This window comes from Beauveria bassiana (assembly GCF_000280675.1).
Source record: "Beauveria bassiana ARSEF 2860 unplaced genomic scaffold BBA_S00026, whole genome shotgun sequence".
NCBI classification, from domain to species: Eukaryota; Fungi; Ascomycota; class Sordariomycetes; order Hypocreales; family Cordycipitaceae; genus Beauveria; species Beauveria bassiana.
In genome coordinates this window covers 207485-227130 of record NW_007930861.1, presented here as the reverse complement: position 1 = coordinate 227130, position 19646 = coordinate 207485, and the positions used below count along the sequence as shown (strand labels likewise).

Sequence of the window (19646 nt, the reverse complement as noted above, 5' to 3'; positions counted from 1 at the left end):
GCGTCACAAGTGGCGCCCAGTAGCCCGCCGGTGCAGTCGCGTGCCCCCGGAAAATCTTTCCGTCCCCTAATCCCACCCACACCACTAACACCACTGATAGACTCAAGGCTTATTTGAATGACGCCTTTGACGTCAACGCCGCAACTGCCAGGCAGTAGAGAAGCTCGCTGTTTGCGTTGTAGCTCAGCGCCACAGCCATATTTACCGCTCCGCAAGGAACACGGCGTTATTACGGCCCCAACGACAGTTAACTAAATCGGCGGGGCTGGAGAAACGGGCAGAGAAGATGTGGAGAGCGACGAGACTTTTGCTCGCTTCCATGACTCCATTGAGTCGAGGCAAACGCTCGCTACTCGACCAATGCTCATGGCCGTTTTCAGTGTCTCGCAGCGTCCGCATCGTTTACCTACTAGGCAGTCAAATTGGTCAGTGTCAGCGCGAATCTTCACCTCAACGGGAGCCAACACCACGATTACCTCAACGGTGATCGTGTGCCACGCCAGTCTACCCCACTTCGAAACCACCTACTCCATCGCCGTCCTCCGCATTTACATTCGGTGGAAGTGTCACGAGTAATGGAAGAAAATGGCATCCACCAATCGACCGCCGATGCTCCGGCCAAGTCTGGCCTTACAGAGGTAAAAGTGGTGGCGCACCGTGCTCCAGCAGGACCCCGGCTTGTTGTGTGGGGATCAAGCAAGAACCCCGGACTTGCTCCAGTCTGGCAACGCAGTTTGGTGGGCTCACCAAGTACAGCGCCGATATGCTTAGCCTTTGCTGCGAGGCTCTAGCCTGACAATGACAATCCGGGTTGGTCTGTAGCTGTCATCCTGGCAGCAATTTAGTGGTTACCAGCGGGGCCTTATTAGCATTGCGCCGTCCCGCCAAGCTTAGGTATTAGTCCCAAGTGCTTTGGCAGCTCTCTGCTTCTTGTACATATAGAGTGGTGCAGTCCTCTCCCAACCGAAGAGAAGCAAGTTTGATCTGTCAACCATTGCTCTCCTTCCCAGGCGCAATTCACAGTAATGGCCTCCTTCAAGTACCTTGCGACTGCTTTGGCAGCTTCGCTGCCTGTTGCGACAGCTCTATATCAAAATGGCTCCGTCATCGCTCCATGCGACTCTCCCATTTACTGCTATGGAGATATTCTCGCGGAGATTGAGATGGCTAGGCCATTTACAGACTCCAAGACTTTTGTTGACATGTAAGATACCCACTCTGTGTGCTATTCGGAGCTTTGCGACTGCTTCTGTAAGCACAGGGATCAGCAGCTGACTTGCGATCCAGGCCTGCGAAAAAGTCCCTGTCGGAAATTCAGGCTGCGTTTGATAAGCTCCAGAAGCCGCTGTCCAACAACACCGAACTCAACGATTTCCTTGACACATATTTCGAGGACGCCGGCGGCGAACTCAAAGCTGTCTCTAAAGACAAGCTCAAGACTGATGCTAAATTTGTCAACAAGCTCAACGATACTGTCATCAAAGAATTCGTCAACAAGGTCATTGACATTTGGCCTGATCTGACACGCGAGTACGCTGGCTCAACCACCAACTGCACCAGCTGCCCCAACAGCTTCATTCCCATCAACAGAACATTTGTTGTCGCTGGCGGTCGCTTCCGTGAGCCCTACTACTGGGACTCGTACTGGATCGTCGAAGGTTTACTGCGCACTGGCGGCGCGTTCGTCGAAGTCACCAAGAACACTATTGAGAACTTTTTGGACCTCATTGAGCAGTTCGGGTTCATTCCCAACGGCGCGCGCCTCTACTATCTCAACCGTTCACAACCCCCAGTGCTGTCGCAGATGGTCAAGGCTTACATCAATCACACCAACGATACTAGTATTCTAGAGCGTGCACTGCCCATTCTCGTCAAGGAGCATGACTTCTTCATGACCAACCGCTCCGTTGACGTGACTGTTGATAACAAGACTTATACTCTCAACCGGTAAGCGAAACTAACTATCCGGATGCAATTGATGCAAGCTAATGAATGTAGCTACGCCGTGTCCAACACGCAGCCTCGGCCCGAGTCCTACCGCGAGGATTACATTACCGCAAACAACAAGTCCTACTATGCCGAATCAGAAATCATCTACCCTGCCAAGAAGGCGCTCAGCGAAAGTGAGCAGGCAACTCTCTACGCCAATCTTGCTTCCGGGGCCGAGTCTGGCCTCGACTACACCACTGCCAAGTGGTCCAGCAACCCTAGCGATTCGATGAGAGACGTTTACTTCCCACTGCGGTCGCTCAACATTATGAACATTGTTCCTGTGGACCTCAATTCGATCCTTTACGGAAACGAAAAGGCGATTGCTGAATTTTACAATATGACGGGCAACTCCAGCGCTGCTGACAGCTGGGCGAAGAAGGCGGCTGACCGCGCCGAGGCCATTCACGCTGTCTTTTGGAATGAGACGCTCTACAGCTACTTTGACTATAACAAAACGTCTTCAAGCCAGCACATATATGTCCCCAGCGATTCGGACACGCAAGCATTTGAGAATGCGACTGCTCCCGCTGGTATGCAGGAGCTTTTCGCAGTTACCCAATTTTACCCTTTCTGGATGGGCGCCGCCCCAGACTACATCCGCAACAATCCGTACGCGGTCAAGAATGCTTATTCGCGCGTTTCCAAGTACCTTGACCTCAAGAAGGGCGGCATTCCCTCGACCAACCTGCGCACCGGCCAGCAGTGGGATCAGCCCAACGTGTGGCCGCCGCTGATGCACATCCTCATGAAGGGCCTGACTAACACCCCGGCCACCTTTGGCAAGGACGATCCCGCGTGGCAGGACGTGCATAAACTCGCGCTGCGTCTCGGCCAGCGTTATCTGGACTCGACCTTTTGCACCTGGTACGCGACGGGTGGCTCGACCTCGGCGACGCCGCAGCTGTCGGGTCTGTCCGAGTCTGATGTAGGCATCATGTTTGAAAAGTACGACGACACAAGCATCAACCATGCCGGCGGCGGCGGCGAGTACGAGGTGGTCGAGGGCTTTGGCTGGACCAACGGCGTCCTGCTGTGGGTGGCCGACACATTTGCCAACGAGCTCAAGCGGCCCGACTGCGGCAATATTACGGCCGCCAATGTGCACCCGGGCAAGCGCAGCCTCAGCGCCGTGCAGCTGAGCAGCCGTGATGCTCAGCGCGTCAAGAAGTTTGGTCGCCGAGCTCTATGAGAGGTTCAAAGGGTAAAGGTGGAGACAGAGCGCTGCCAGTCTGTAATTAGCTCTAATCTTTATTATACGACGTCAACGGATACGTAATTATAAGTTTAATGATATACAAGAGATTTACAAGTTTTCAATTGCTCATTTTGTGAACAGTTGAGCACATTGCTGCACGTTAGATGATATCTCTAAATCGGAGAAATCGCTACATAGGTAGGTACTTGAACAGGTCCCTCATTTTCAGGGCCTCCAAGAATGAAGGTAACACACAGGGTTGCTAGAATTAGGCGACCGTTAGGCCCAGGGGCCCACTTTTAAATCACCAACTGACCAGTCGCATTGCGGTCGCAAGAAATACGATGCATACGGTCGGCTCAGCCTTGATCGGCGACGGGCAACAGGCCGGAAGCGGCACAGTCAAGCGTAGAGGCTGATGTCTCGCCCTCGAATATGCATCCACGACAACAAGGGCTCACGGATTGACGGGGTCACGGCCGCCGATCGGAGCCAACCGGAGCCTGAAATCGTGCAAGGGGAGAGTTTTGGTAAAGAGAAAAAAAAAAGTATAAAAGGTTTTGCATGTCTCGCGTCTTTGTAGAGCGATTCTTGATCCAGAGTACAGACCTTGTATTAGAGCTTATACATCGAGTTTGTAAGCCACCAAGTTACACCGCATCAAACTACGGACGCATCATTCACAAAGACGGCTGGAAAAGAGTGCAGAAAATGTTCAAGTCAAAGAGCAAGACCTCGCCGGAGCGCACAGAGCCCGCCAATATTCCTCCTCAGCTGTCCGACCTACACTGCTTCACCGAGACTGACGGCGTCGTGACCACCAGTGAGTTGCTCCTCCCCCCCCCTCCCATTACTTTCAAGCAACGACTCAAAGTCTATATGAAAAGAAAAAAAAAAAAAAAAAAAGACTTACATTCGCTAACACGACCCTCGTGCCTTGTATAGCCATGATGGACCTCCCTGGATACAAGATTGAGCAGGTGCTCGGCACCGTGTACGGCATCACGGTGCGCTCGCGCAACCTGGGCGCGACGCTGGGCATGGTGGCCAAGTCGATTGCCGGGGGCGAGCTGAGCTGGTTCACGAGCATGCTGTACTCGTGCCGCAACGACTCCATCGGACGCGTCGTCGACGAGTGCAAGGCGCGCGGCGGCAACGCCGTCATTTGCCTGCGCTTCGACGCCGGCGACGTCGAGGGCTTTGCGCAGACGGCCGCGTACGGCACCGCCTGCCGCGTCGTCAAGATTGATGAAGCGGTGGCGCCGCCGCCGCAGCTGCAGGTGTAGAAAAAAAAAGGTCTGGGGGGATTGGAATGAACACTTGGGGGTTTTTTTTTTTTCTTTTTCTTTTCTTTTTCTTGGTGGTCTTAGATGGCAGTTTGGATTTTTGATGAACCCCCGCTCCTTTCAGAATGACAACGGGTGCGGGGGAGGGCCGCGCCCAGAAATTACGCTGTCGCTAGGCTCCAAGTAGACAAAGCAAAGCTACAAGAGTAGAAATGCATCATATCAAACATGGGAAAGACTGTGATCCAAATTTGAGCCACATGAATGGAAACTGATGGTGAAGGCAACTAGAAAAACAATTTTTGCTATGCAGAATGTGTTATATGTATGATACACCACAAAGAAATAGGTAAAATCTTTATTGCGTAATCAAGCGTTCTGAAGCCTGATAATGCGTAAGCATCCCGATGGTTTCGGAAGAGGCGAAAATATTCCAAGTAATTCTCGTACTTGGGTTCATTCCCTAATAAACAGTGAAAAAAGGTGCTATATAGTAGTCTCTTTACAATATCATTATCACCAAAATCTCTTGTTCCCCGTTGCTATGCTTCATCATGCCCGTTGCGCGAACCACTGCAAACCCGTTACTGCGACCCTGTCTTGCCATGTCTCAAACGGCGCACGCTAATAGGCCTGCTTGGGCGCATTCTCCCCGCTGCCCTCTGGTCTCATAACGCGAAAGTTGCCCCAACTAATGTAGTTGATTACGCGAAAGCGTTTTGACAACACCAAGTAAAAAACATGTTATTCACCGAGGGCGCGCGTGTCGCCAGCTCGGTCGAGTTTGCGTCAGCAGTAAAAGTAATTATCGGTATTAATATATTCATTTGGCTGTGCGCCATGCGGGCACTAGGTATCAAAATTGCGCCGAAGCCTGCTCTTGCGCTTTTTTTCTCATCTAATCTCTTTCAATCTTCTTCCTTTAAAACCCATAGCCAATGCGAACCGTCCCCACGGGCACAGTAGCTATAAACACCACCCCCTCTTGTACGATTGAGGGCCATTTACAGCAGAGCAAAGGCGCCGAGAGCAGCAAGCATGAGCGCGCCCACCGCAGCCGGGCCCTTGCCAGCCGCCGCAGAGGTCGTGCCACCAGCGCCGCCACTCGACTGGGCCGCGTCGCCGGTAGCGGTCGCCCCGTCAGCGGCCTCGTCACCTCCCCCGCCGCCGCCGGACGTGGTCTTGTTGTTGCTGACGCCGACGCCCGAGGGGCAGAGGTTGGCAATGTTTTGGAAAGCAGCGTTGCAGTCCTGCTCAATCTTGGAGGCGATGCTGGTGTGCTTGCTGGCCCACGACTCGGCGGCCGACACGAAGCTGGTGTACTCGGCGGCGGCGGTGCCCGTGGGCGTGTAGGCGCAGGCGTCGGACAGCGTCTGCACGGCGGCAAAGGCGTCGCCGATAAAGGCCGTCGGGATCGCGGGCAGGTCGCTCGCCGACTGCACCTCCTCGAGGTCCGCCTTGCACTCCTTGGAGAGCGAGCTCAGAGGGTTGGCGGCCTGCCGCAGGGTCAGCAGGTTGTTGGCCGAAGCGACGGCGGCGAGGAGCGAGGCGAGCATCAGCTGGGACTGCATGATGGCGTGTGTTTTTTCTTTGGTTGTGAGGGATGAGAAAGAAGAAGAAAGAAAAAAAGCTAAAAAAAAAAAGAGAACTGAAGGAATGTATAGCCAGATGGGTGGGAGCTGCTAGGCAATGTATATAATAATGGTTATAGAATGGGCGTAAGTAAAAAAGAGATTACAAGGGGACGGATCTCGTCTTATAATAACAAAATGAGCAAAGCTAACTGGCTGAACTAGTCTTGACCGAACTGCATAGCTGCGCAGGTACCTGGAAACTAGTCCCATACAAGTTCAAGCGGGCCAAGATACCCCTGGCCGAGTTTCCGTTCCCTTTCCCAACTTGGCTCTCTGCTGGCACACCTTTTTTTCAGAAAGCTCCACAAGGGTAGCGAGTTGCGCTTCAAGTTGTGCCTGCTGCCACCAGGCGCATACAATGCCTTGTGCCAACCCGGGCTCACATTTCTTTCGCGCCCCGTACGGCAACTCCGTACCGGTAGTAAAAATGTACCTTTTTTGTAATTGTCAATTTATTGCCGTACGGGCACGTTGATAATATTACTTGGAGAAAGTTGTGGTGTGCTAATTTGAGCCCAGATTCCCATATACAAGTTTTCATTGGCGGACTGTAACTAGAGTTTGTAGAACGTTGATACAAAGTTACCTGATTAGTTTTTTTTTTAAAGGAAAAAACAAAACATTCTTCATCCTTTTTCAAACCTCCATCTATTTGCAAGTTAGCTCAGTCTGACTCGGTGCGAGACTGCTGCGACAATTCACAGCAAGCCAGACGCGCTTTTGTGACACGAAGCGGGGTTGTCTCAAGGTTTCATAGCCCATGACTAGATGACTTCAAACCAGCCAGCGATAAAGGCCCCTCTTTCCAGAAACCCCTCTTTTCCCCAGACAAAACAACAAGATGTGGAATCTAGTTGCATCAACAATCCGAAATCCTTAAAAAAAAAAAAAGAAGGTCTCTTTCTAAAGCAGGCAAGTCAATCGGCTCGAGTTTGATCCGCCAAAACTCTAAAACCCGCCTTAAGCCCCCGTGAAATGGGGTTTTTCTAGCGCATCTAGACCAATGGAGATGCTCCGTCTAAAATTTTGTTGCGGCGCGCACTTTGTTTCATTCGCGGGGAAGGGGGGCTCGTCTTCGAAATTCATTCCAAATTTAGAGCCCTTTTTGATTGACAAAACGAGTTGAGACGACTTGCAAACCAAAGCAACCTAAATAGTCTGACTATTCATTCCACGACGGAATATCAAGGCAAGGGCCTCGTCAATTGAGCAGTTCTCCCCCCCCCTGCTCGCCCGGTTTTGTACCTCGGCTTACCAGGCCCATGGCGCGGAACAAGTTTCTTTCACGGGTGGTTGTACCGGTTCGCGGTTCTAATAGCAGCTGTTGCTGATCACCATCTTACACTGCGCCCCCAGCCAGCAGCAGCAAGAGATTACTCCGCAAATTACTCTCTGTACGAAACGGGTATTGCCACCGGCTCAAGGCGCTACAGTGGGTGGGGTTGTAGGGAGCGGCGCGCTGGCTGGCATAGGGCATTTGAAACAAGATGATGAGTCGAGTTGGTGTTGCCCTGTTGCCCAGCCCCAGCGAGCGCTTTTTCTGCGACTCACGTAGGTATGCAAAGTATACGTAGCAAAGTCTGCTAGTCATTACGCTGCCGAACCACCATCTCGATGTGATGTGTTTGCGGGCTTGATATCATGACGGAAAAGGCTGGCTGCCATCGAGTTCAGTGTGTTTTAACTAATGAAGACTGTTTGCTAAAATCGGAGGCCGCGACGCCTACATTTTTTTTTTTTTTTTTGGCTCTGCGATTCATACAACCGGGATTTGACTGATGGACGGGACGTACTTTGGCGGAAGCGCAATAGGCCAGCGGCAAAAGAGCACACAATCACCGAGATGGTGACAACCCATGTTACCTTGATACTTGGGCGATTAGCACACCGCAACGACCAGAAGGGGAAAAAAAGAAGAAGAAGAAGCCGGGAAGAACTAGGCAAAAAGTATTAAAAAAATCCATTAGAAATACAGATAGCCTTTGGGATGGCAGAGTGGATCGCGGCCCGGTAGACGGGTTGGCCATGCAACACCGTTGAAACCGCAAAGACTTTCCCCGATAAGAGCATCGTAGAAACCTTATCCCAAGACTTTTCCTCGTGTAGCTGACGTGATATAGGACGGTGGAACCGATTAAAGTTGATGCTATTTGGCCGCGCGCCTTACGATTCATCTCAACCATGGTTAAACAATGTCAAATGTTGTACATGGCCTTCATATATCCAGTGATTCTTATTACATGCCGACTACGGACAAGAACATATATAGGTCACACACACTCCCTATTTGCAAAATAGCAGCCTCATAATAGGCCGATCCGACCTGCCCTAGAAAGACACGAAATGGAAAAAAAAAAAGTCGCACCAGTCTACACCCACCTGTACCAATTCTCACGCGGGTCTCCGAGGCACTCGCCTACAGTAACTGACCGGAAGCCATTGCGAAACAACGATTTGAGGGCATACTCGGTCAAGTTGTACACGGTCTGGTAGATGGTGTCATGCTCAATCTGCAGCCACTTGGTATTCTGGGGATTGCGCCCCTCGACGTTTTTGTCCCAAATGTCCTTGCACTTCTGAACCTCGTTCGGGGAATTGTTCAGGTATCCTTCAGTGTCGAGGTTAAAGTACGTGACATGGTAGCCGAGCTCGCCGAGCCAGCCGTCCGTCTGGTCGTTGCTGGCCGAGTATGGGGGGCGCATGTACGTCGGGAAGTAGCCGAGAAGGTCTGCGAGCGCCACTTCGAGAAAATACATTTGTTTACGGAACTGGCTCTCGCTCAACGTGGTAAGTTTCTGGTGTGACCACGTGTGACTGGCAACCTGGTGGCCGCTGGCGACCATGCGCTTGATGAGACCACCCCAAGAATGCGCAGGGTCGTTGATGGCGCCTTTGCCGAGATTGTTTCCAGTGACGAAGAATGTTGCTTTGGCATCATAGCGCTGTCATGGTATGTATCGTTAGCAACGAGAGCCCTGGTTAATGCATCGCCAAGAGGATAAGCGGCATGGGATGCCCTGATGCTTGCCTTGAGAAGGTTCAGAAGATCCTCAGTATAGATATAAGGGCCGTCATCAAATGTCAGTGCAATATCACCGTAGCGTTCGCAATGATATATTGCTTGGCCGTAAGGGATATTCCCAATCTGCGGCCGCGGTACTTGCTCCGTGGCCGGTCCCTTGGGTCGTACATTGGCGTCACACCGCGGGCCGTAGTTGATCTGACAGTCCGGCGCAGAGCAGTACAGGTGCCCAACTCCGCACCAGCTGGTGTATTCTTAGCCACGGATCGGAGAATTTTAAGAGGAAAATATGAGACTATACCCTGCGCTAGAGCAGCATTCATTTTCATCGCAGACGGTGCCGAATTCTGGCCCGCATCGCCCATCCCGGGATTGAAGTCGTGATGTACCATCATCTGCTGATGCCTTGGGATGAGCCGCCGCAATAGTAGCGAACTGCAAAAGAGAAAGCAGTTGGGAATACATGTTGGCAAACTGTCAACGAGTGGCTTGTCGATGTATCGCCTTTCAGTGATGGTAGCAGGGGGAGAAGTCGACCGACGACGAGGCACCTGACTCCGAGATTTATATAGCTATGCTTCCGATGCTTTCTTCGTAACTGACAAATTGCATTCATCCCTTGTGTAGTGCAGCATCTTCGTGTTCTGCATGCTGAAATAAGCTCGGGGTACCAACTGCCGTCCGGTGCGACACGAGAACGTTGGGCGCAGAAATCAGGTGCCGAATTGTCTGTGCCGCTGCAGTTCACGCATTGTTGTGCATCAAGACTTGCCAGCTGACTGCGCATGCTCGTATTAACTGCCACCTCTGTACCACAGCAGTCGCAGAAGTGTGTGTGAGAAGAATGAGGGGAGCGGCTGATTGATGGATGCGTACCCAACTGTGAGAGGAAACCCAACGGCTGTTGGCTGACTGGTTGGTTGGCTGACTGGTTGGTTGGCTGGTTGGTTGGCTGGTTGGCCGGGTTGTGTGGGTAATCTGTTTTCAACCAGAGGCAAACTGCTGCGCAGATGCATCTTGCGGTGTTTGCCAATACAGCCCCGGCATGTGCTTCAAGAGAAAATTCTTATCAATCAGTGGAGCGGTCAGGTTTCAATCGCGGTGAGCAACTAGAAAAGTTTTGCCGCCCATTGCGGTCGCGGCCTTGTGGTAGGTATGTTGGTTCTTCAGTTGCCTCAGGACTTTGACCGAGTCTGTCAATATTGCGGGCTGCGAGGATGCCGTCTCAATCTGGTTTGCGGATCTCTGCTCCGGTTCTTGAGAAGGCTTTTGCTTTAGAGTTATCTGATTGAAAACATGGCTGGGTCGGATATACGACTGGGTAGGCGGAGACCCGTCTGAAAAGCGGAACTAGTGGATGTGTTTGCTGAGGTCTGGGCTCAGAGAACAAAATTACCTTGCATGAAGGAAGAAAGAAAAAGTCAAAAATTCAGGTTTGGGGCCATAGTCAGCATGACTTGTTCTCCGGTATTGCTGCCTGAAGCTAGATGTTTGTTATTGGATGCTAGATAGAGGGCCCTTTATTTTCTCCAGTAGCGGGATGCCGAGCTGCCGTACGAGTCGGACAAGACGAGGCAGCGAATGAAGTTGTTGGATTCAGTACCGACCCGACGGGCGAAGGTGTTGGCGTCAAAAGCTGGCCAAGACCAAAGAATCCCGGCATCCCGGCATCCCGGCATCCACGAGGGCCCAGGGTGCAAAGAAGAAGCTGAACAATTAGACTTGCAAATCCACAGTTTGGTGGATATGAGAAATAATAATAACCGCAGATGGTTATTGCTTCCTGTGCGTGCAAGGTCCCCGTAGGCGCATGGGATTTGCGTGAGACAAGGCTGGAATAGCGCGGGGAATGGCCGGGTGCGGAAGTTGCGCAGGAATCGCATTCCAGAGCGAGCTGGGCGACCGAAGCCTGAGCGAGGTGAGCTTCTTTTTTTTCCCTCGGGTGCTCTCCCAATGACGGCAAACCTCCGAAAGGACATAAAAACCAGTCTGAGCAAATAAATATTGGCCATTCAAGTCATCGCAACGCGGGAGCAAGCCACACGGGGCCAAGGAAAAAAAAAATTCTTGTCGTGGTGCTTGACTCGCCCAGCTCTCAGCGACTAGCTCCACCAGTGTCCAGAAATTCGTCGACCGCCGCTTCGTCGCTTGGCTAGGTGTGCTAATTAACAGTTATCGGGGCTGATTTGGATGCAACCCGTACACTGGCGAATCCGAGACGGTGTGGTGGTGCAATTAATAGTAGTGGTGGCGGTGGTGGTGGTGGTTGGCATGCATCGTCATGCATCGAGACAGCCGAGACCGCAACCAGGCTTCAAGACCTGCAAAAGAAGGGCAACATGGGGGGTCCCGAGACACGCCACCCAGCAAACCTGTAATATGCCTTGATCAGATCAGATAACTCGGACCAAACCTCGAAACAAAACGAGGCGCGTCCGTGGCGCCTTACTAGCACGACTTTGCAATTGAGTTAAGCTAGTGCGAGTGGAGATGGGAGCTTCAACAAGGGTGGCGTCTCCGAGAGGCGTCCGCATCCTGCATAGTAGAGGTGCAAGGAAAAAAACACTAGTTGCCTGATCAATAGTCTTTTCGTACTTTTTTTCTTTCGGGGTGGGTAATCTGATCAATCCATGTATGGCCCGGCTCTGCCCTCGTGATGATCATTGCGAGAAAGTGTAGGTGGAGAGTTTTTTTTTTTTCGGCTCGGCGTTTGCTAGGTAGGCAGGCCGTACTTAACGACCTTAATACCCCCCCTCCCGATCGTCAGCTTGTCTTACTCTTCGTCTCTTTGCGTCTTTGTTGTCTTCATCTTCAATACTACCACACCTTTGTACCGTCAAGTCAGAAGCGGCTGATTTTCAGGGACGGTCTTAGCTGAGCGCAGATCAAAGAAAAAAAAAAAAAAGGGCCGTTGACCTTGGAGGATATCCCATCTCATACCTACCGCTTCCCCAGTCTGCAGCTACCCGACAATCACCAAGTCGCAACAAGCCGCAATGGCCAGCTACGGCGCGCAGAAGCGCCTCCATCTCCGTGGTGCCGATGGCGAGGTTGAGGAAACGGTCGCCAAAGGCGATGTCACGCTCGCTGATATTGCCCGTGGCGTCAAGTCGCCTGGTGTTGCCCGTATAGAGGCCATTTCCGCCAGCCTGACCATGGTCGACCGCATCATCATCTTTTTCAGCGCCTTCATCCTTGCGTATGCCTACGGTCTCGACGGCGGCTTGCGCTTCAACTACCAGACCTACGCCACAAACTCCTTTGGCAAGCACTCGTTGCTCTCCACCATCAACGTCGTCAGAGCCATCATCGCCGCCGCCGCCCAGCCCACCGCCGGCAAGCTCGCCGACATTTTTGGTCGCGTCGAGCTCCTCATCTTCTCCGTCGTCTGCTACACTGTCGGCACAATCATCGAGGCTGCCTCAAAGAACATTGGTACCTTTTGCGCCGGTAGCATCATTTATCAGCTTGGCTACACCATTGTCATTCTCCTCGTCGAGGTCATTGTCGCCGACATCACCACGGCCCGCTCCCGTCTCTTCTTCAGCTACATTCCCGCACTGCCCTTCATCATCAACGCCTGGATCACTGGTGATATTCAAGCCTCTGCTACCAAGCACATAACTTGGAATTGGGGCATCGGCATGTGGGCCATAATTTATCCCATCTGCGCTCTGCCTCTCATCATCAGCCTCACCTGGGTCGGCATTCGCGACAAGGTCAGGGAGCGCGGTCTGTTTGGTCACCTCTCTCAGTCCTTCCGCTCTACCAATCCCGTTGCGCGGACCTCAGGCAACAACGTCTTTGTCCGCTTCTTCAAGTTTTCCAAAGAGCTTTTCTGGGCCCTCGACGGCATCGGCATTGTCCTCCTCATTGCCGTCTTTGGCCTCATCCTTGCTCCCCTCACTCTTGCTGGTGGCACTGCAGGCGGCACGCCTCCTAAGTGGGGGTCAGCCGGTATTATCGCTCCCCTCGTTATTGGCGTCTGCTGCATCCCCGTCTTCGTTCTCTGGGAGCTGCGCGCCCCCGTCCCGCTTGTCCCCTTCCGCTTCATGAAGGATCGCTCCGTTTGGGCCCCCATGGGTATCGCCGTCTTTCTCAACTTTGCCTGGACCATGCAAGCCGATTTTCTCTTCACCGTTCTCCAGGTTGCATTCGACTTTAGCGTCAAGTCTACATCTCGCATTGCCCTACTCTACTCATTTGTTAGTGTCATTGTCGGCACCTGTCTCGGTGTCATTGTCTTCAAAGTCCGCCGTCTCAAGCCCTTCATCATTGCCGGTACTTGTCTGTTCATGGTTGCTTTTGGTCTGCTCATTCATTTTAGAGGATCTGTGGACGCCGATAGCGCGACGAGATCCGGTGTCATTGGTGCGCAGGTCGTGCTTGGTTTCGCGGGTGGTCTGTTCCCCTACACTACGCAAGCCTCTCTGCAGATTCAGGTGCCCCACGAAAAGATGGCTGTCCTCACTGGTATCTTCCTCGCCACGTATAACATTGGCTCGGCACTCGGATACGCTGTTGCTGGCGCCATGTGGACGCAGCTGCTGCCCCAGGAGCTTGAGAACCGCTTCGCCCCCATCAACGCCACCATGGCTCAAGAGGCTTATGGTTCGCCCCTCACCTTCATCGTCAGCCACCCCATTGGCACGCCTGAGCGAACGGCCATGATCCTCGGATACCAGCACATCCAGAGGCTGTTGACTATTACTGGTATCTCGTTGTGTGTGCCGCTCATCATCTTTGCCCTTCTCAACCGCAACGTCTACCTCACCGACGAACAGAGCTTGGTCAAGGACTCGGATGTGTCCTCCTCCGACGAGGAGGTACCCCAGACACAGACGCACCTTGGCGGTGTCGAGAAGCACTAAAAATGGAACGCGTTGTCATGTATCACGTCCGGTCCAGGTACAAATTGTATTTTGCCTAGGCGCAATATAGCTTTTCTCAGCAGTCTTGTAATAGTCTTATCTTATATATACCCTTACTTTGTTATTATACAATAATTCCTCGTCTTGTGTACTTTGATGATGACGTCTCGTGTTTCGATTCTGTGGCAATATTAGGTTACCCATACAATTGCTCCAAGTTGTACAAAATGCCTTGAACATTGGTTTTTTTTTTTCGAATTCACTAGTTCACTTTACTATCCCACGCTACATGAGCATCTCGACTTTCCCATCACGAACGCGATCGACGACACCTTGACAACTTAGCGTGCATTATGACGTCGACGAATCCCGAATCAAAGACCATTCAACAAGTACTCTTTAGCACGATATACATCTCCTCGCGTATGGCTTCATCAGAACTCTAACATTTCCTACGATTACAGGCGGGTAGGATGGTACTTTGCACGAAAAAAACGAAAAAAATCTCCTGCCCCAGCCAATCTACACGCCTCTCTCTCTCTCTTCCTTGCTTCCTGCTCCGCGGAGTTGCAAGAGTTGCAGTATTACAACGCTTTGAATGAATGTACTCAGAAAGGACTGCGTAAATGTGTATTCGAAGTCGACTAGCAAAGTAAAAGCAACCTGCCTTGGCAGTACTGTATAAAAAGAAAAGAAAAAGAAATGGTCATTCCAATCGCTCGTTAAACCAATCATGAAATCACCAACGCCGGCCAATTTTTCACGCCCCTTGTTACGAAAAAGCCCAGCAAAATAAGCATTGCATCCCCGAATACAATCACCAAAATGGATTCGAATGGTAAATTTGCGAAAACAGAAACCGCTCCATCTCGTCCACCGGCCACGTCATGGGCTCCATCATCTCATTATTCACCGTAAATGCAAAGCCCTCCAGCTCCGCGAGATTGCCAAACAGGCCGCCGCCGCCGCCGCCCGAGCTCTCCCGCGACATGGCCGCGCCGTACGAGGCCTGCAGCGGCGTCTCACTCTTGATGGCAATTTGCTTGGCCTCGGACTCCTCGTCGCGGCGACGGTCGCCCGCGGGCCCGTCCGCGCGGCGGATAAAGAGCTGCAGGATCCAGTTGCGAAACTCCCAGGTATTCTGCAGCTCGGCGAGGCCGAGCAGGCAGACCTTGGAGCGATGCTCGGCGCTGGTGCGAGCCAGGCCCTTGGCCCCGCGCAGGTCCATGACGTTAAGGCACAGCGTGTTGGAAAGGTTGGTTATGACGTGGATTTGCGCGTGCCGCATGATGCCGCGCGGCAGCATGTCCTCGACGATGCGCACGGTGCGCGCGCCGGCTTGCAGCGCGTATTGGCCTTCTTGGTCAAAGTTGAAGTCGGTGAAGCAGTTGCGGTAAAGGAGGATAAAGATGTTGTTGTAGGCCATGTGAATCATGCTCGCGTGGAGGCTCGGCTGCGAGCCAATGTCTTCGTCGATGCGGAGCGACGGAGGGAGGGTCTGCTTCCACTGGACGAGCTCGTCCCGGATCGCAGTGCGCTCGGGTTCGGTGGAGGTTCTGTTCGGTGAATATACGACGTCGACGACTCTTCCTAGAAACTTGCTGAGCTGTGTTATTCGGATGGTGTAGTCGATGGAGTCGTTCTTCTCTTCCTGTGGCCTGCAAGAGGAAAAGGCGTGCTCAAAATCGCCCGCCTCTAGGCTCTCGACATCACAGTCCTCGTCGCGAACTCTCTGCGGCAAGCCCAATGTAGCGGCGGTTTGCTTCTCGTGCATATATACAGACCACCAAAGCCTTCGGGCAAGCTTCTTTTTATGATCAGATACGCGGGCGTCTGGTCCGAGCCTGCCTTGTTTGCGTGAGCGATGTAGGCCTCTGCGCTGTGCAATGCTGATAGCGATGCCGAGCCAGTGTCTTGTGTCCTTTTCCTCGGCGACGTGGCCGCGCCAAAAGCTCAGGAGGATAAGGCTCTGGATGATGGTAAGACTTTGCGTCTCGACATTGGCATCGTACAGTTCTGTGGCGCGGTTATAACAGTTGAGCTTCACTTGGCTTCTGTTGCCAAGGCGAGCGTCGGCCAGGACAGAATCCTCGCAGTGTGAGGCGGCGACGAGGAGCAGGGACTGCAGCAGCAGCGTAGAGAGTGAGCCGGTCTCAAACTGATGCCAGACCTCTTGCTCATCCACGATGGGGCAAAAGGGATGGAACCACTGAAAGTAGGCCGTGAGGAGCGCTGTGGTGACGTGACGAGGCGGGAGCGTGAATGGCCCGTCGGGCCTGCACCTGAGTCTTTCCAGGGCCTCGTTGATTTTAATCGGCCGATCTTTGGAGCCGGTCTGATAGGGCACCGAGTCGAGCTTGGCGACCGACGACGCAAAATTGTCTGTGCCGACGTATCGAATGGACGAGGACTCGCCAAAGAAGACGGAGGCGCCGTATTCCTGCTTGTCCTCGGGCTTGATGTCGGGCTTGCTTCCGCGACGGACGCCGCGGGACAGGGAGGCGAGGGCGAGGGAGGCCTGGGACATCTCATCGTCGTTGGGCGATGTGTGCTCGCTCTTGTAGACGAGGCTGGGTGGGTCGTCGGGCGGAGAGGCGCTGGCGGTGGCGGTGAGGCCTTCTGGCTGCAGCGACGGTTGTGGAGGAATGACGGGGAGCTGCTGCTGCTGCGGCGGCGGCGCGGGCGCAGGCGCGGGCGTCTGGATATTGGACGAGGAATGAGGCCCGGCGGCGGCGGGCGACGTGGACTGCGATTGCGATGACGGCAACGGCTTGGCGGGCTCCTGGCCGGGACGGTAGCGCGGGTGCTTGCCGCGCCGAGACACGCGCAACTGGCATTGGGTGCCGGCGGCGACGCAGTTATCGCAGGGGACCTTTTCGGTGACGTTGCACTTGACGCGGCGAGCGTTGCAGTGGGTGCAGGCCTGCCTCGCACGGCGTCTATGGTGGGCGTCGGGAGGCATCGGGGTAATGATTCGTGCCTGTAATTTGAATCAAGAGACGAGATGGATTAATTGGGGGCCCGCCGGCCGGCTACTTGCACGCTGGATCGATCGAGAGAGACGGGGGAGGTGCGAGAGGGGCGACGTTTGCGTGGGAGAAGATGGGTCGATGCGATGGCATGGGTTCGGGGAGGGGGGAAGAATATGGAGGTAACTCGCAGCAGCGTGAATTGGTATGCGAGCTGGAGTGATTGCTGTGTCGGTGTCGAAGCAGAGTCGGGAAACAGCGATGGAGATGACGAGAGCTAAATTGTGGCAGTAGGAGATCGCGAGAAAGAGAATGTGGTGTTGAGGCCGATGAACATGTGGTTTACCCCTTGCCTCGCTTCCCCAGGACTGTAGGTAGCTAGCTACCTTGTGGCAGCCAGCTGTCACTGGCCGCTGTGGACTCTATGCTTTGGTGGACTCGGGGCATCCCCGTGATCCTGGGGATGGCCTCTGCTCTGTGGCTCTCACGTACCTTACCCACGTGCTATTGATTTTTTTTTTCTTAAAAAAAAAAGAAAAATTGCCCTGTACTAATTTCTAGAGTCGTAACGTCTGCGCGGTTTTCCTCTCGACATCTTCCGTGCTTCCTTGCATTGGGCAAGACTCCCCACAAGATCCGCCAGGAAAAAGGTTATCCTCCATAAAACGGAGTCCCAGTTGCCAACAATGTGGGGTATAGCCGAGCGCAATCAGAGCAAGATTTCTAGGTACGCCTTGTGATTTAGGTAGTCAGTTTGTTAAATTGATTAATATTCACTTGGACTTCCCAGCTCTTGCAGCTCTTGTCAGCTGGCATGAACCTTGCCCCTCGCTTACAGATCCAAATCCTTAGTGCTTTGTTCCAGTTGCGCTCGACATGTCTCAGTATCACAGGAGCCTTTTTGCCCGTCTTCTGCCGTTTCCAAATGGGCAAGCATCACATATTGTCGCTGTTTTTGCTTGTGAAAACACAGCTTCCTCAACCTACCAAGCCGAGGCCCCCTCCATGTCGCAGTCCGGCCCTGTGGCGCCGCCCCAAAGCTTTCCCCGTCAACCGTGCGGCGGCTTGATCAACTCTGGCGCGCGCAGCGCATCATTTTGTCAACGGCCTGCTGCTCCTGATTCGCTCATCTCATCGCTGGTTTCCCAACAATTTGTGGCCGTTGTCTGTTCCCGCATCCGCCCCGCCCAACACTACTCGGCGCTCATTACATAAACGCATGGTTGGCACCGGATAAAGACTCGCTTCGGCGGCATCTACTTGGAAGCCTCAATGGTTCGCCATGTTGGTAAATCGCAGTGTAGCATGCATTGATTGAAAGTGGTAGTGGCAGTGAGATGAAAGTGTCGGCGATGGCGAGCGTGGCACTACACCCAGATCACGATTTGTCAACTTGCAAGAGAGTTCTATCCGATGACCACGCTGATGCAGGTAGCATGCCCGACGTCTGTTGGCTACGAGTCAATGTACGCCGTTGTTAATCGGGGTGTGCTTTACGATCGCGTCGTCGATTTCGTGCGTTGGAGTGGCGCGTCGAGTCGTCGCAGATTCCTACCTGTCAAGCTCCATGTCAGCAATCGCTCGCGGGTTGTATCCAACGAAGCAAATGTACAAAGTATGCATCAGATTATATTGTAGAATCATAGTGGCTACTCATTCCCGTCTTGAAACAATTCTTTTTGGTTGAAACTATCATCAAGTACATGCAGAGGAACAAAAAGAAGAGTATTCCTTACCTTAAGCGAGAATGGCGTGTTTCCAGTTCAAAGAAGCTCGACTTGGCCCAGCACGGGCGGCTGCGACAGCAGCTGTGAACGTATTGTAAGGCCTAATTCACATCAAGATATGTTTTTTTGCTGCGACAGCAGCTCCATGAATCCAATGCGCAAAGAACTTATATGATTGCATCCAAATAATCTTCATTGGCAGTGCAGCTTCGGAACAGAGAAAATAGCAAGGCGAAATGCTAAGATATTTTAGTAAATAGAGAGGCTTGTTGAGTCATAATCACGTGGCGGTCTTCAGTGGTTGTGACTAGGCCAGCCAAACTTACCTTTACATTATTATTGATTCTTGCATTTTATTCGTATTTCTTTGGCAAAATCATGACTCTAACTCTATAGCTTTTTTCGTCATGTTTCTCTATGCGTGCTTGATCTACTAACTAAACATTGAGGCTGCTGTGTCCAGTTTCGCTCACGTTGCACAACAGCACGCACACTACTGTCAAGGCTGCGCGCCAACTTTTGCCTGCGTGCACGTACAAATCTACGCCTATAAAGAGCTGCTAAAGTTCTTACCAGTTTGTATAAATACACTACCTCTTCATTCTTCGCTATGTATAGAAACAGAGAGGCGATTGTAGGTGACTGACTGGGTCAGTCTGATGTAAAAATTGATGCGAAATTCATTCGATACCTGTAACGTGTCTGTTATTGTAGATGTGTTGGTTCACCCACTGACGACTTGCGAAAACGAGCAGTAAAATCGATTGTCGTGGTTGTTGAAACAGACCGTCAAGAAAGCCTTTGAACTAGCCAAACGCTGGGTTTACGCTCGTTGGCGGCCTCTTCTTGGCCATCTTGGCATCGACAAAAGCTGGCAGGGTGCCTGCAGCAAAATCGTTGCGTTGGACGACTTGCATATCGCTTGTCAAGAAGCTCACTGCACCCTTGTT

The 19646-nt window shown here is 52.6% G+C and overlaps 6 protein-coding genes across 6 annotated transcripts; 3 read left to right on the top strand and 3 right to left on the bottom strand.

The window, feature by feature from the left end:
* Positions 1 to 1025: 1025 nt before the first annotated feature.
* Positions 1026 to 3181, top strand: BBA_07623 (trehalase-like protein; the record flags this gene model as incomplete). Its single annotated transcript, XM_008602720.1, has 3 exons — positions 1026 to 1204; positions 1288 to 1947; positions 1999 to 3181. 3 exons carry the CDS (start codon positions 1026 to 1028, stop codon positions 3179 to 3181), a joined length of 2022 nt encoding a protein of 673 aa, XP_008600942.1.
* A 717-nt stretch (positions 3182 to 3898) lies between these two features.
* Positions 3899 to 4473, top strand: BBA_07622 (yjfJ-like protein; the record flags this gene model as incomplete). Its single annotated transcript, XM_008602719.1, has 2 exons — positions 3899 to 4010; positions 4133 to 4473. The coding sequence occupies 2 exons, from the start codon at positions 3899 to 3901 to the stop codon at positions 4471 to 4473; spliced, it is 453 nt and encodes a 150-aa protein (XP_008600941.1).
* Positions 4474 to 5477: 1004 nt separating this feature from the next.
* On the bottom strand, positions 5478 to 6044 carry BBA_07621 (uncharacterized protein; the record flags this gene model as incomplete). Its single annotated transcript, XM_008602718.1, has 1 exon — positions 5478 to 6044. The coding sequence occupies one exon, from the start codon at positions 6042 to 6044 to the stop codon at positions 5478 to 5480; it is 567 nt and encodes a 188-aa protein (XP_008600940.1).
* A 2432-nt stretch (positions 6045 to 8476) lies between these two features.
* Positions 8477 to 9594, bottom strand: BBA_07620 (polysaccharide deacetylase; the record flags this gene model as incomplete). The annotated part of the gene is made up of 3 exons (XM_008602717.1): positions 8477 to 9049; positions 9204 to 9424; positions 9519 to 9594. 3 exons carry the CDS (start codon positions 9592 to 9594, stop codon positions 8477 to 8479), a joined length of 870 nt encoding a protein of 289 aa, XP_008600939.1.
* A 2531-nt stretch (positions 9595 to 12125) lies between these two features.
* Positions 12126 to 14000, top strand: BBA_07619 (siderophore iron transporter 1; the record flags this gene model as incomplete). The annotated part of the gene is made up of 1 exon (XM_008602716.1): positions 12126 to 14000. The coding sequence occupies one exon, from the start codon at positions 12126 to 12128 to the stop codon at positions 13998 to 14000; it is 1875 nt and encodes a 624-aa protein (XP_008600938.1).
* Positions 14001 to 14817: 817 nt separating this feature from the next.
* Positions 14818 to 16962, bottom strand: BBA_07618 (Zn(II)2Cys6 transcription factor; the record flags this gene model as incomplete). Its single annotated transcript, XM_008602715.1, has 1 exon — positions 14818 to 16962. The coding sequence occupies one exon, from the start codon at positions 16960 to 16962 to the stop codon at positions 14818 to 14820; it is 2145 nt and encodes a 714-aa protein (XP_008600937.1).
* Positions 16963 to 19646: the final 2684 nt, after the last annotated feature.